This window comes from Brachyhypopomus gauderio, chromosome 13 (genome assembly GCF_052324685.1).
Source record: "Brachyhypopomus gauderio isolate BG-103 chromosome 13, BGAUD_0.2, whole genome shotgun sequence".
In the NCBI taxonomy this organism is placed as follows: Eukaryota; Metazoa; Chordata; class Actinopteri; order Gymnotiformes; family Hypopomidae; genus Brachyhypopomus; species Brachyhypopomus gauderio.
This window is the reverse complement of record NC_135223.1, coordinates 19,136,442-19,151,389: the sequence shown is the minus strand read 5'-3', so window position 1 is coordinate 19,151,389 and position 14,948 is coordinate 19,136,442. Positions and strand designations below refer to the sequence as shown.

Below are 14,948 nucleotides of genomic sequence, written 5' to 3'. Positions count from 1 at the left end.
CCCACACTCTACACTTACACTCTACACCCACACTCTACACTCACACTCTACCCCCACACTCTACACTCACACTACCCCCACACTCTACCCCCACACTCTAAACCCCCACTCTACCCCTACACTCTACCCCCACACTCTACACCCACACTCTACCCCTACACTCTACCCCCACACTCTAAACCCACACTCTACCCCTACACTCTACCACTACACTCTACACTCACACTCTACCCCCACACTCTACACTCACACTCTCCTACTACACTCTACACCCACACTCTACCACTACACTCTACACCCACACTCTACCACTACACTCTACCTCCCACACTCTACACCCATATTCTACTACCACACTCTATCCCCACACTCTACACCCACACTCTACTACCACACTGTACACACAACAGCATTTGCATAGACACACCTGAACACATTAGTTGTCATCACATGGTGCAGCGCAGGCAGGGGTCGGCAGACTTCTCTCTGCTGGAGTGTGCGGGGAGCTGGGGGGAGGGAGAGGGCCAGGCAGCCCCGTGCTCCTGCAGAGGGGAGAGAGTGGGGCTGAGGCCCAAGCGCTCCGTAAGCCGAGCTGTAATCAGAGTCTTCACGCACACTCTGCCAGACGCCATACGGGAAGCAGAGGTGACTTTGAGAAGGAGGTGACTTTCAGCAGGATGGATACACACTGACACACACTCCCTCTCTCTCTTTCTCTCTCTCTCTCACACACACACACACACACAGGCATGTAGAAACCATGAGTGGAACATGTTTGAGGAAAGGCAGAAGGAAGATGGACATTATAGAAACAGTGGGGTGGAACATTTAAGTTTAAAGATGATGAAACATCCCTTCCGCATAGCCTGAATTTACAGAAGCTTCTATTGCACAAAAGAAGCACAGTGAGTTATTGAAAGTATAATAAAATGTCCTTGCTGTGGAAGAAAACATTACATTCTTCTTCCCTCTGATTACTGAGTCGAAGGAAGTTCATACTGACTGCCTGTTTTTCACAGGAAGAGAGAATCTTATCTCCAAATGGAGTTTTTCTCTCTCCTTTCTCCCAAGAGCTTTCATTTGACAGAAGGCCTTCCCCTCCTCATCCCTGCTATTTTTTTGACTCCCTCTTGCTCTATTCATAAAGCCTATTTGTTTTAAATAAGTATGAAATCACTCAGGAGAGAAGCTGAAGGTTATTTCACTCAGATTTTACTTCATTAGAGCTCCCTGTGGAGATGTGACAGCCTTGAGAATGTGCTCTCTAATCCGCATGTGATTGGCCAATCTTGATGCTTATTCTCTAGGCCATTGGTTGATGGAACTGTCACTCCATGGGTGTGGCTCATGGATAGCGCTAATCAAGGCTGCAGCTGGGAGTTGCCTGGGTTCATTTTTGCTTGTAATTGTCACCGGCTGTATGGATTAGATGTTTTGTTGTGCATTCAAGGCTGGGTCACTTTATAGATTGGGATCAATTATGGGGCGTGGCAGGTGAATTTGCCTGCAGCGAAGGCAATTTGAGCATCACGAGTAAACAGCATGCCTTTAATCACTCCTCCTGTGCAAACAAATAGATATCGATGCTGCTTGTCAGTGCATGTTTAACAGCCAGAGGCCAGTTTCCCCAAAGCATTGTAGCATAAAGATCATCTGCAGAACATAGTCAAAGTTCTTTATTAGATGGCATTTTATGAATATTGCAATTCATGAATATGAACTGGAACTAGAAAAGTATCATCTAGGAGTAAGAATCTTTCTATTTTCTTTTCAGACAACAGTTTATCATGTTTTGAATCTAGAAGTGGCTAAAATCATACGTATTGATTACACTTTCAATAACTGATTTTTCAATCTGAGTCTCAGATCACATACACATTGTCTCTATTTCTTTGTCTTTCTCTTTATGTCTCTGTGCTTTCTCTTTGCAGACAATGAGGGTGTATTATAATATCAGCCCCCATCCTCCCACACAATTGATTTGTGTGTAATTAAAAATGTCTGTGCCTGGACGTGGGCCAGCTTCATGTTCTATTCATGCAGATTAATACATATTTGTCGGGGCCTGCGGGAGTGTCTGCTATTAAACATTCATGAGGGTGGAGGACACAGAGAGTCACATTCTGCTGCTATTTATGGGTCCATTCTCACATCCTTATGCTATCATAATGGCTCACAAAATGGGAAACATCATTACTAAACAGAGATGTTTAAATCACAGAGTGATTCCATTCATGTAAATTAGAAAAAAGGAAAAAAAGAAATTAGGGATTACTCTGGAAAGACTTTAATAAGCTGCTAAGTGTGTGTGTGTGTGTGTGTGTGTGTGTGTGTGTGTGTGTGTGTGTGTGTGTGTGTGGGTTGTATCGCAGCAGGTTGGAGTAGCTGGGGAGACTGGGCTGCATGCAGCAGTGAGTGTGGGGGTGGGGTTCAGACCCGCACACGCACCTGTCAGTCACCTCCAGAGGAGGCCTACCTGTGTGATGGAGTGTTGGAGGAGGGCCGGCCCTGCAACTCCCAACCCTGCACCGGTGAGCTCAGCTGCAAACGTGCATGTGTGTGTGTTTGTGTGCAGGTGTGTGTGCACGTGCTGGAGTGATCAAAGATGATAGTTTTTCTTTTTACCTCCATTTCTCTGTCTCACCATCTCTCGTGCTTTATCTCTTACGGTTTCATTTGTCTCTCACGTACTTTCTGACACTCCTCATCCCTCGTCTTTTATGTACTTCGAAATAAAATGAAGCTTTTGTTTTTGCTTTCTGGAAAATGAGATAGACTGATAGCAGGAGTCTCTCTGTGTCCCTCTCATTTAACTTGTAGGCTACAGCCAGTACTCCTTTAAAGGAAAGTTTTTAAACACTTTGAAATATAATGGGATGGAGGACCCCAACCGCGGTAAGGAGAATATGGGTGAGTCACTATGAATGTGGCTCTAGAGATCCACACTTCATTGTGAATGTAAGACTATGAGCTGATGGACAGCTCCATGGTCCAGACCATCAGGTGCAGGTCTTCATTTATGACTATGTTTCCAGTTCTGCATGATCTGACATCCATTGCTCACCCCATCTGATCCCCTTTTCCCCCCGCCTTCCTATACACCACTGTGCCTTTGACTGAATCAGTTCCCTCTCGGATTATAACCGCACACTGATCACACACACACACACGCACACACACACACACACACACACACACACACACACACACACACACACACACACACACACACACACACACACTGAAAGAAGCGAGAGCGAGTGTGAAAGCAAACACTCTGATAGCCACATAACGCAGTACATTATTTAGAATGGGTACAGTTCATGTCCCAGTTAGCATGTCGCGGCATCTCTTCATGTCCCAGTTAGCATGTCTGCAGCCTCCTGAGTCTCACAACCCCAAGCATGGCTGATGCTGAAGAGTGGACACTCACTCACAGCTCTCGCTAGAACCTTCCGTCTATTCGCTAACCCCGCCGCCTCCTGCAGGCAAAGGCCGGCACGGCTCACGCAGCCAATCGCTGCGATCGGTGGATAGCCGCAAACGAGAGGACATGGACAAGGGACGCAGTGGACAGCAGTCTCCTCAGACAGGTAAGACCATAGGCATCAGCCTCCTGTACAGCTTGGGCTCGCAAAACACAAATGCACAAACACACAACCACACACAAATACTCGCTGTCCTCATACCTACAATCACTGGACATGCAACTGTACTGGACATGCCACAAACACACACCCACACGCACGCTTACACACACACACACAGGGGTGTAGATTGGAAGTGCATGTGGCTACGGCTTCATCCTGTGATGTTTTGTGAATGTGAGTGGGATGCGTGTGTCCTGTGATGTGTCTTGGCATCGTTCACAGTGGGATGTCAGTTTGTGTATGAATCATGGACTTCACGCCTCAACACATATGAATATTGTAGGTAATTTGAGAGGCTGTTAAGCCAACATTTCTACTAAAAAAACAAGAAGCCAACAGAGAACATAAATGCCTTACAATGTTCTCCTTGGTCTTTGCATGATTATTGAATATTGATTATTTGGAGCGTCTGTCCCAGGCTTTGTTCCCCTGGTGGTGTCTTCATGTGGTCCCAATCTTCTTTTATGTACTGAATGCACATCTCAGATTTTCTGTCTTTATGGCGATGACAGGCAGGATGGTGCACGACTGCAACAAGCTGTACATTTGTCACGAATGTCATATGCGATGATTATTTATTTCATGCTAGAATTTTTAGATCGAAAAAAATGTTTCAGAATGAAAAAAATGGTTAAGGCATAAGTGTACTTATTTATTTTTTAATCTCCCTTCATATACTCATTCAGGAGACATTTAGAAACTGGATTAGGCCCTTTCTAAGAGTTGCTTTCTTGCGAGCTCTCTTCTGACAGCCCACCTCTTCCTGTTGGACAGCCGTGACACCCCAGCTCTTAAGACTGGATGGTCATGACAGTCCAACACTTCCTACCGAATTCCCATGAAAGCCCCTATTTCTGCTCTACAGTCTCACCATCCATCTGTGCTGTCTGGAGATGGAGATAACAGTCTGGGCCTGCTTGATTTATCAGTCAAGACTGTTCACTTCTTTGCATGTGATTACCTTGATTTTCTTGCATCTCCAACTAGACTCTGTCAGGCCTGCTTTTCAAATGGGCTAAAAGCCACAGCTTTCTCACTCTTCTATTGGATAGCCATGTTAATTCACTATTCACCTAACTGAGCTGACATATCTTGAATAGAAAGCTGATGTTTGAAATATGGAACCAGGCCTGAGAGTGTTGGCGTCTCTCCCTGTAAGCACAGGACGCTCTTCCTGCATGCTAAAAAGTTTTGGACTTTTTCCCGCTCACCCTTTCCGAACCCTGCTTGCCCGACCACACCCCTCCCCCCTGCCCCCCCGTCAACAGACTCTCCGTCAGGTGAGGAGTGGTCTCCGTGGAGTGTGTGTTCGGCCACGTGCGGCGAGGGCTGGCAGAGTCGCACGCGCTTCTGCGTCTCCGTCTCATACAGCACGCAGTGCAGCGGCCCGCTACGAGAGCAGAGGCCCTGCAACAACACCGCCGTCTGTCCAGGTAAGCAGAGACCACCCCTGTCCCTGCCTTCCCCTGCTCCCCCTCAGCCCTGACCCCTGAGCTCCACCGCGAGCCGACCATCCAATACCTGCTGCCCAACAGAGACTCACTCTCCCTGTGCCACAGTGCTTGCCTCGTCCCCTCTGGAAGCCCAGAGGAGAGATGATGAAGGGCTGTTCAGGACATGGAGCCAGACTGCCATTCCTTTCTCATGCCCTTCCTCTCTCTTTGGGTCTCTTATGCTTTCCAGTTCTCTGACAGAAGTGTGATGCATCTTCCCAGCTCTGGGGTATATATAAATATAAACCAACCCACTAGAGTGCCTCACATGCAAGAAATAAACAGAATACCTCTCAATGCACACACAGTCATGCCTCACATTATTAAATCCACTTCCGATTCAGGTCCCCTGAATCCACCACATGTGGCAATTAGACCGCCTTGGAGATATCGCATAAATGCTTTGCAGTGATGTTCACTTGTATGTTCTTTTTGTTTTTATTTAAGCAGAGAGTTGTGTGTGGAAGGGTTTCTTTCTCTCTATAAATCATACCCTAGCCGCTCTGATTGCAGTGCATGGTGCGTGGGATGAATGGTCTCCGTGGAGTCTGTGTTCCTCCACCTGTGGGCGTGGATACAGGGACCGCACACGCACTTGCAAGCCACCACAATTTGGAGGAGAAGCATGTGCGGGCCCAGAGAAACAGACCAAATTCTGCAACATCGCCGTGTGCCCAGGTGAGAATCTTCAAACGATCAGCTCTTCAGTCTTAATGACTTCCATCAAGCGTCATAATTAAAGACATAGACTGCAGGGAAGGGACAGACTAAAAGGAGCCTTTGTCAGACACACACACACAGAAATGGTGACAATGAGGGCTTTTAAATCACAGCACAATGGGCTAGAAACTAAACAAAGCTCTCTTTCACTCTCATTCTCTCACTGTCCCTCTCACTTACTCTCAAAATCTCTCTCTCTCTCTCTCTCTCTCTCTCTCTCTCTCTCTCTCTCTCTCTCTCTCTCTCTGTCTCAGTTAGTCTTTGTCTTTATAAGATCCAAAAATAATAAGATAATATTTTTTATTACATTCTATATATGCTTTTTGTCAACACTATTTCTTTCTCTTTCCTTCCCTCTCCTTGTGTGTAGTGGATGGTGTGTGGAATGAGTGGTCCAGTTGGAGCACCTGTTCAGCATCCTGTGCTAATGGCACCATGCACCGGACCCGCGAGTGCAATGGCCCATCCTACGGTGGGTCCGAGTGTCACGGCGAGTGGCTCCAGTCCCGCGACTGCTTCCTGAGGGAGTGTCCTGTTGATGGTCGATGGCAGCAGTGGACTTCCTGGTCAGGCTGTACCAAGACGTGTGGCGGGGGGAACCAGCAGAGACAGAGGGTGTGCTATGGACCCTTCTTTGGCGGGGAGCAATGCGAAGGAGATCGTGAGGAATCACGCTTCTGCAATGAGAAAAGATGCCCAGGTGCAAATGCTAGTTACGCCAGCAACTGACACAATTATAATTTTAGGTTTTTTTTTTTTTCTTTAAGATATTATTTTTTTCATTTACACAGAGCCCCATGAGATTTGTGATGAGGAAAACTTCTCTAATGTTGTGTGGAAAAAAACTCCTGCCGGAGATACAGCAGCTGTACGTTGTCCGCCCAATGCTGTGGGTAAGAGCCAATTAATGGGTGGACACACACACACACACACACACACACACACACACACACACACACACACACACACACACACACACACACACACACACACACACACACACACCTCACACTTAAATGCCTCAGAACTATCAATGTTAAGACAACATTCTGATTCAGCACCATGGACAGCTCCACTCAAGTAAACGGTTCAGCAGAGCATTGTTGTAGGTGGTATGAAGAATACACAGCATTAACAGGCCGTAGTCATGGAAACTCAATGTCCATGGTACTGATACAGGCCTCATCCTTCGCCGCTGTTCTCTGGATGATGAGGGTATCGCCTACTGGGAGAGTCCTACGTACATGAAGTGTATCTCTAACGACTACCACAGCATCCAAAAATTGGTGAGCATTCAATCAATCCTACTGTAATGCATCAACCCATATGTACTGCATTTCACTGTGAAAACCTAAACACTTCCTGGTTAATCAGTTGATTATGATTTTTTCAGACCCGAGAACACCTGTCAAAAGCACAGAGGGGGCTTGTAGGAGATGGTGTGTCTGAGGTAATGACCAAGCTGAGAGTGATCTCCAGTGATGGAACCAGCTACAGTGGAGACCTCCTGGCTATAGTGGATGTATTAAAGAACATGACCGAGATATTTAGAAGGTCCTACTACAGCCCGAGCAGTGCTGACATGAGGGTTAGTGTAGCCCACATAATAACAGAGATACAGTAAAATGGAGGAGTGCCATATATGCATATACCTTGTGAAATATTGCTTCCTTGTTTGGCCTGCAGAACTTTGTTCAGTCAGTTAGTAACTTGCTGATGGATGAAAACAGAGAGCGATGGGAAGAGGCACAGCAGGTAGGGTCCAGCTCCTGCACCTGTGCACCTGTACATCTGCATCTGTGCACCTGTGCACCTTTACACCTGTACACCTGTGTTATTAGCAGTGTATATAACATAAAAACTATCCTAGTTGATTTCAACCATATATTTAGTCTCTATTTTACTTAATTGCTTATTATTACAATTCTCTTTAAGGAATCATGCTAATAGATGACAGTGTGTGTGTGTGTGTGTGTGTGTGTGTGTGTGTGTGTGTGTGTGTGTGTGTGTGTGTGTGTGTGTGCATGTGTGTGTGTGTGTGCGTGTATGTGCGTGTGTGGACTATGACGCTGGGAGGAGTATGAAAATTAACAGTATTTTGGACCAATGGGATTGACCACCAGTTCCTAAATATCCACCCCAGTAGACCAGCACCACAGCAGACAGATCTCAGACACATATACTCAGATCAAGAACACACCCGCACACAGAAACACTAAAATCACAGGGTTCTCATTTCATGGCTGTGCAGGGGCACTAAAGCCACCTAATGCTGCATTGTACTAGTTCTGGATAGGACACAATCATTTATCACTGCTTGTTAATTTGGCGGTAGAAAACAGTACACCAGCAACAAGGTAGGAGCAGTGGCACAACAGGAGGTGTGACATTTCAAACCTGCCAGTGCTGCAGTATTTTTGATGCCGTTTTGGATTAAGACAGTACTAGTGCTGCTTCCTCTGACCTGCTCTTAGTACAATCACAAAGGCAATACAGCATCATCCTCTGTTCAAGCATAGAGGCCTGTCCAGTTTGTCTTAATGGGATTTTGAAAACAAACATCACCCCACTAAAATACATCTCCCAATTACTAACTAAATATATATCTGATATAATTTTTAAGTACAACATTGTGACTATAAAAATATGAATCAAACAGTTGATATAACATTAAGCATGGAAAATGTATAGAACTGAAATCATTCTTCGTATCACAATTATGCAAATATTCATAATCCCACATTCACAGGGAATTACAGGAGCTCAGTTGATTGGCTATTGCAGCAGCTTTGATTGGATATTACACCTGCCTATCATGTGTTCAGTCTCAGCCTTTTTTGTTACATAACTGCACCATACGTGTGTGAGCACAAGTTCAGCCGTACACATGTGTATTTTTTCTTCTCTGTGCTGCGTTCACAGAGCTCTCATTGATTCTGTGACATAAAAGGTTTCCCATATGTTTAATCTCTACAAACTGAATGGCACTTGTTACACCAATTTGAATAATTGCTCATGGTGATTATTGCCAGTTGGTATATACAGGATTACAGGATAAGAGACTAGAGGTTCATTGCTTTATTATCTATCCTTGTCCTTGTCATCTTTTGCACACAGTCCTATCTCCAAAGTTTTCACCAGCCTTTTAATTTGACCTCTCACACCTTATCTTCACACATGTGTCTTTCAGCTGGGTCCTAATGTGAAGGAGCTCTTTCGTCTGATGGAGGACTTTGTTGATGTCATCAGCCTTCGAATGAAGGACTTTCAGGACACCTACGAGGTCACTGATAACCTTGGTTAGTTTGTGGTCATATTGCCTTTCAATTGTACCTATTTCTGTCTGTAACATAAAACCTCACTGTGGGCATGGTAATCAATTTAAATCCCATCCACCAATGAAATTATATTCCAGGCATAAATCTTTTAGCAATTGTAAATGTTGGAAAACTGTTCCAGTAAATCCTCAACACTCCTTTTACTGTGAATGAAACATTCCCCTGGTGATGTATTATGTGCTGTTCTCCTGGGGCTAGCAGGTGTACATATAATCTACCCAGTGCTTACAGCCCAGGGCAATCTAGAGGCCTTGGAATCCCACTGTGATCCACCCACATCTCCCTTGTGCAGGAACCAAGTGAGAGATATGCTTTACTCGCACGCGCAAACTGGCCAAGACAGGCAGGAGATGAGATGTTTTGCCCGCTCAGGGGGGCCAGGCCTGGCAGAGCTGGAGAGAGTGGGAGTCTGGGGGTCTGAGCAGCTCTTTAGCACTGCTTCTCCAAAGCTCACATCCTCCCACACAACTGTCACCTGTCTCCAAGCAAATGACCACTCACAGTCCCTCACATCAGAAGTGTGCATGCAAATGCGTACCGTAAATGAGCTGGGTTTTTAGATTCAGTTGGAATTGAAAGGTGTTCAGATGAGAGACCTGGTTAGCAATCAGGGTGAGCTACACAGGGATTTAGTGGCAACAGTGTGTTTCTTGCAGGTTTTTAGGGGGCACCGTGTCTGAGTCATCTCCACCCTAATGGCTCGGCCTGTGTTTCCCATCAGTTTTGAGCATTCACAAACGACCAATGGCAGGCAAGGCCGATATCAACTTTCCTTTGAAGGCCTGGAGGGGCATGACAGACTGGGCCCGCATCTCAGATGACAGGGTGACCATCTCCAAGAACATTATGTCATCAGGGAGCCCAGGTGAGGACCTCGTACGTTGCTTTTACAAACTCACAAGGCAGACAAGACATGCAGAGCATAACCATGTATAGACATATCTTTGAATACATACTCCAATGCAAAATGGGTGAAAGCTACTGATCACACTAGGTGAAGGATAAAGGAACCAAATTAACAGCCTGGTCTGTACATGCACACACAAACCCAAATTCACCCAGCAGCCAAAACTGTGATTGTGACTTCACAAACTGAACAGTAATGTGTGAGGTAAAGGGTGGCTGACATTCTGCCTGCTTACAGATTACAAAATAAATGTTAGGATGTTTGTCTTCTTGCTGTTGTTGCTTGTTTATTTGTTTTTTTTATTTATCCTTTCTTTAGTCACTCTACTTTCTTGGTTTTACAATTCATTTATCTAGAATCTTCCCACTGTGTAAATTACTGTGAACTACCTGTGCCAAAAAAATAACTTACCTTGCCTGAAAGATAAGTGTTTTCTTATAAAGTATAAAGTTATGTACAGGGAATATTAAGTGGCATGCCGTATTTAGTTTAGGTCCATGTTTAGCTTCTTGTACCTAACAAAATGTGCAGATACTGTAGATCAGAATAAATGCCTAAAGAGGTTTGAGTTTGAAAAAGGGGTTTTGAAAAGGGCTAAGATTTACTGTAGTCTTTGTGTAATGTTTGTGAGGCTCAATGTTCAGACCATTAGAGAAGTTCCCTCCCCTGTGACTATACTAATAGGGCAGTTGCTTCTTAATCAGGAGTCAACAGGAGCCAATCAAAGGCAATTAGCCCTAATTTCCACTCCCATTTGGGAACTTGGTTTCCATGGCACTTGGATCAGATTGACATGAAGTCAAGTTCTAGGCCATGCTGTGAGTGGTGCTTCTATTCAATATACTTCAGAATCAGTTAATATGGGTAGGAAAAAAAGAATTAAAGAAAGAAGAGCTAAAATAGTCCCAGGGGACCACAGTAGAGTAGCTGGGCCTGTCAGCAGCTGCCCCGGGGCTACAGCTACTGCCCATCGTGCAGCCGTCCTGTCTCACTCTCTGTCTCCCTCTTTGTCTGGCTGTCTGCCTGTCTGTCTCTCTCTCTCTGCCTCTTATATCTTTCATGTTTTCGTACTGCTGAAGGTCTGAATCCAGATGTTTTGAGCTGAATCAGTGTAGCAGATTGAGCCTTTTTTGGTTGTGTGTGTGCGTGTTTTCCATCCCTGGCGCCGGTCCAATTCTGCTTCTCCGTTTGCAGTGGTGAAGCGTGACTGTGTCAGTGGCTGGACTCCTGGCCAATGTTTTTACATGCTTATTCATCCGCCTGCTCTTCACATTAATGGATTAGATGTGGTTCTGTCATTTCAGACCCAACATGCCAATATGTGTCATCATAGCAACCACAGTGTGTGCGTGCATGTGTGTGTGTGTTGTGTGTTGAGGTTGTGTGTGTGTGTCTTTATGTGAAAGTGTACTGGTTGTTTAAAGGTAAGTAGCAAACTAGGCTGAAAGGAGATAAAGGAAGAATGAATGACAAGCATATTCACTGACTGAATGACTGAAACCACAAACAGGCACATATTCACACTCGCACACATACACACACACACACACACACACAGTATATATAAATATTCTCTAGGTTTTTTTTTTATTGTGATCAGCTTTCATTAATTATGTGTGTGTGTGTGTGTGTGTGTGTGTGTGTGTTGCTGTGTTGCAGATGAAGATGACACTTCAGCATTTGTGACTGGCATTGTCCTTTATCGAAATCTTGGCACTATACTGTCGCTTCAGAGGTGAGGTTCAGAGTTACTGTTCAGGGTCCCTGACTAATCTCTACTGCTCTTTAGTGAACACATGTACAGGTGCCACTGTTCTCCACAAAGCTTACCAATGTTTGGGTTTTTTTTTTGTAGATAATAATGTAAAATGTTTCAGATGAGTTGTGAGTGTGTATGTTAAGAACACTTGCAGGTTTTGGTTTGTATTTATATTTGGTTGGTCCAGACGTAATGTGGAAAGACCTTCTTACAGGTCTAGCGTAGACCTATGTGTAGAGCCTGACCAAGGAAGATTAACTGCAATGTTTCTGGTGTCAGTGTACACCCTCCCTGTTGTGACTAATGTGTATGTGTGTACATGCACCCATGTGCTTATACATCTGAATACAGTATGAGAGTACATATGCTCAGTAGACGTGTTTTGTGTATTAGGTTGCAAAACGGATTAAACAGTGTTCACTTAGTCAGGACCTTGGGCTGAAGCTCGTCTTCTCCTGTCACGTTTCACCTTCTCTTTACCTGCTCTTTCAGGAACAGCACAGTGCTGAATTCCAAGGTGATCACTGTGACAATCAAGCCCACCCCCAGTTCACTCTCCGCCCCCGTGGAGATAGAGTTCTCCCACCTGTACAATGTAAGTCAGCTTGCCCTCCACTCATTTGATCAAGTCACTGTGTTGCGCGAGTTATGCATGTATATTCAAATGCGGTGACAAAATTTCAAACACATTTGCTATCTTTTATGGTTGGTACAGTGATGGAAATACTCATGTTTAAAATCACTGATCACTTCATTAGAAGCATCAGCACCAGGACAACAAACTCCACTTTCGTAGAGTTTGTTGTCCTGATGCTGATGCTTCTAATGAAGTGATCAGTGATTTTAAACATGAGTATTGTGTATGGATGACCAATCAGAGTCCACCTGCTGCTGTGCAAGGCCAGCCAACCACCACCTCCCTGTTGGGCACTGGTCACTTTCTGACCACATGATGGACTTTCTGCCACTGATGGATTGAGAGTGGCCTGCCACCTGGAAATGTCAGAATCTGACCATAGGACCATAAAATCTCCCCATGTATTATTCAGATGGCAGAATATTTTGACCACACCAGTGACACTGACAAGGTGGTGACATGCTAATTAGGGAGCTGTGCTCGTTCGAGTGTGTCAGGCTCGGCAGAGTTAAAGTGAGTGTGTTTCATCACCCCAAAACTGAGCACTGAAGCAGTGAATCTCGTAACAAAGTGCTCTCTATCAAAGTGGTTATTATCATTTTTATAATAATGCACTTCTTTTATATAACATATTGAAACTTCGCAGATATCCTTCATAGATAAAAGACATACAAAATATTTGTAATGATGTAATGATGAAATTATTACAGTAGAAAAGTGCAGAAATAAGATGGAAAGGAGCTGTTTAAAAAAGCAATTTTCATTGCCTTAAAGCTTGGAAGAATACATCCAAAAACTAGCATCTTCATTTCTTTTGAATCACTTTCCCTTGCCTTCTGTCAAAATTAGCCCAAGAGAACATTTCAACACTGCCATGCTAGATTATCTTAAGCACTGTTTCAGGACATAATGAGTGAATCAGTCTGAAAGGTACAAATTGCTTGCTTTAAAAACAAGTGTGAGATCCTGAAGGGAAGCAGTTTCATTCAGCTTAGAGTGTGGAAGTTCTGAAGCAGGTGCAGTCAGGTGCAACACTGTAAACAGTATTCACTCCTAGAGGAGAGGAGCATTGGTAGAGGCTCAAATTAATGACCTTATCCATTTGTGACTTAAATCAGAGTCGTAAAAGACTAAAAGACATACAAAATGCATGCTTTCAAGCTTAGTCCCTTTTAGTCTTGCTTTGGAGGAAAAATATGCAGGTTTTATGCATTACATTTCCTTAAATTGATACTCATTCTTATGATTAGTGATCATTATTTATAATAATTATGACAGTACATAGACAATTCACCTAATGCAGACTTCAGCAGAGCTGAGATGAATAAATACACAATTCACACACACACAAACACACACACACACACACACACACACACACACACACACACACACACACACAAATATATGTTTGTCATTGGTAAAGATACGGAAGTAGACTTCTTGTTGCTGCTATCTTGTAGCTTCTTAATATTGCTCAGTGATAAACTGTAATAACTGTCTTTCTCTCTCTGTTTGCACAGGGAACAACCAACCAAACCTGCATTTCCTGGGATGAGAGTGACAGGTAAGAGGTTAGCTCTCATTGATCTCACATCGTTTCTGACATGCGTTTGCTCTGCTGGTTAGTGATGAAATCCAGTCGGAGTTGGGGGCAGGGTGATATTAGGAGGCTAGTATCATAGGATGTTGACACAGCTAGTTGTACACCATTGTAGATGTATCATGTCAGAGACAATCTATGTGGGTGTGGAGCAGTGTGGGCAGTTCTACAGGGATGCTTACCAACCCTGGCCATCTCATCCAAGTCAGCAGTGGGAACTCTCCAAGTCATCCCCCCCCCCCCCCAGGCTGCTTCTTCCCATACACACACCAGACGCCAGAACGAAGAGAGTGCGACCAACTCGTTTGCACACATCACAGGACCAGAAACGGGGCCAAGGGATGGAGAGATAGAAACAAAGCAAGTGTCAGAGAGATGGAAAATGTGACCGAGTGACATTAAGTGAGAAGGACAGAGAGAATGAGTGGAGCAGCGGAGAGGTCGAATCATCTGGCGTAATTCGGCAGCCGGCGATGGCCCGTCTCAGACACACTGCTGCTTCGTTCCCTACGCCGCCATCTGCTTGGGTGCTCTCTGTCTTCTGACGGGGGCAGAGGGTGGGAGGGGAGCGCGTGGGGAGGTGAGATGTGAGGAGGGCGTGTGAGAGGGAGCGAGCAGATATGTGACGGAAACATTTGCATTTAGATGGATAAGCTCAGTCTTCTTTTGGTGCCCCAAACATGGGTGCAAAATGCATTCACCTTTTTACCTAAAAGGGTGGCCAAAAAAATCCAAAATTGGAGTTGAGTAAGAGGAAGGCAGGAGGAGTGAGAAGAAACCAGTCAGTTGCGCAAGTGAGAGAGAGGGCGGAACGAGAGTAAAGGAGGCCCGTGATGGGGAC

The 14,948-nt window shown here is 44.8% G+C and overlaps 1 protein-coding gene across 12 annotated transcripts in view; it reads left to right on the top strand.

The window, feature by feature from the left end:
* The window catches only part of adgrb1a (adhesion G protein-coupled receptor B1a), a 65,139-nt gene that overhangs the window by 26,921 nt on the left and 23,270 nt on the right, over window positions 1-14,948 (top strand). For 5 of the 12 annotated variants that reach the window (XM_076971497.1, XM_076971495.1, XM_076971496.1 and 2 more), the window contains 15 exons: window positions 2,373-2,531; window positions 2,821-2,910; window positions 3,489-3,593; window positions 4,919-5,083; window positions 5,642-5,821; window positions 6,234-6,563; window positions 6,655-6,756; window positions 7,043-7,149; window positions 7,257-7,451; window positions 7,550-7,618; window positions 9,054-9,162; window positions 9,923-10,066; window positions 11,768-11,843; window positions 12,360-12,462; window positions 14,028-14,071. In XM_076971497.1, the coding sequence (XP_076827612.1) occupies window positions 2,373-2,531; window positions 2,821-2,910; window positions 3,489-3,593; window positions 4,919-5,083; window positions 5,642-5,821; window positions 6,234-6,563; window positions 6,655-6,756; window positions 7,043-7,149; window positions 7,257-7,451; window positions 7,550-7,618; window positions 9,054-9,162; window positions 9,923-10,066; window positions 11,768-11,843; window positions 12,360-12,462; window positions 14,028-14,071 (1,978 nt within the window). The remainder of the gene's footprint in view (window positions 1-2,372; window positions 2,532-2,820; window positions 2,911-3,488; window positions 3,594-4,918; window positions 5,084-5,641; window positions 5,822-6,233; window positions 6,564-6,654; window positions 6,757-7,042; window positions 7,150-7,256; window positions 7,452-7,549; window positions 7,619-9,053; window positions 9,163-9,922; window positions 10,067-11,767; window positions 11,844-12,359; window positions 12,463-14,027; window positions 14,072-14,948) is intronic. The other 7 variants (XM_076971503.1, XM_076971499.1, XM_076971502.1 and 4 more) reach the window with 5 other exon arrangements.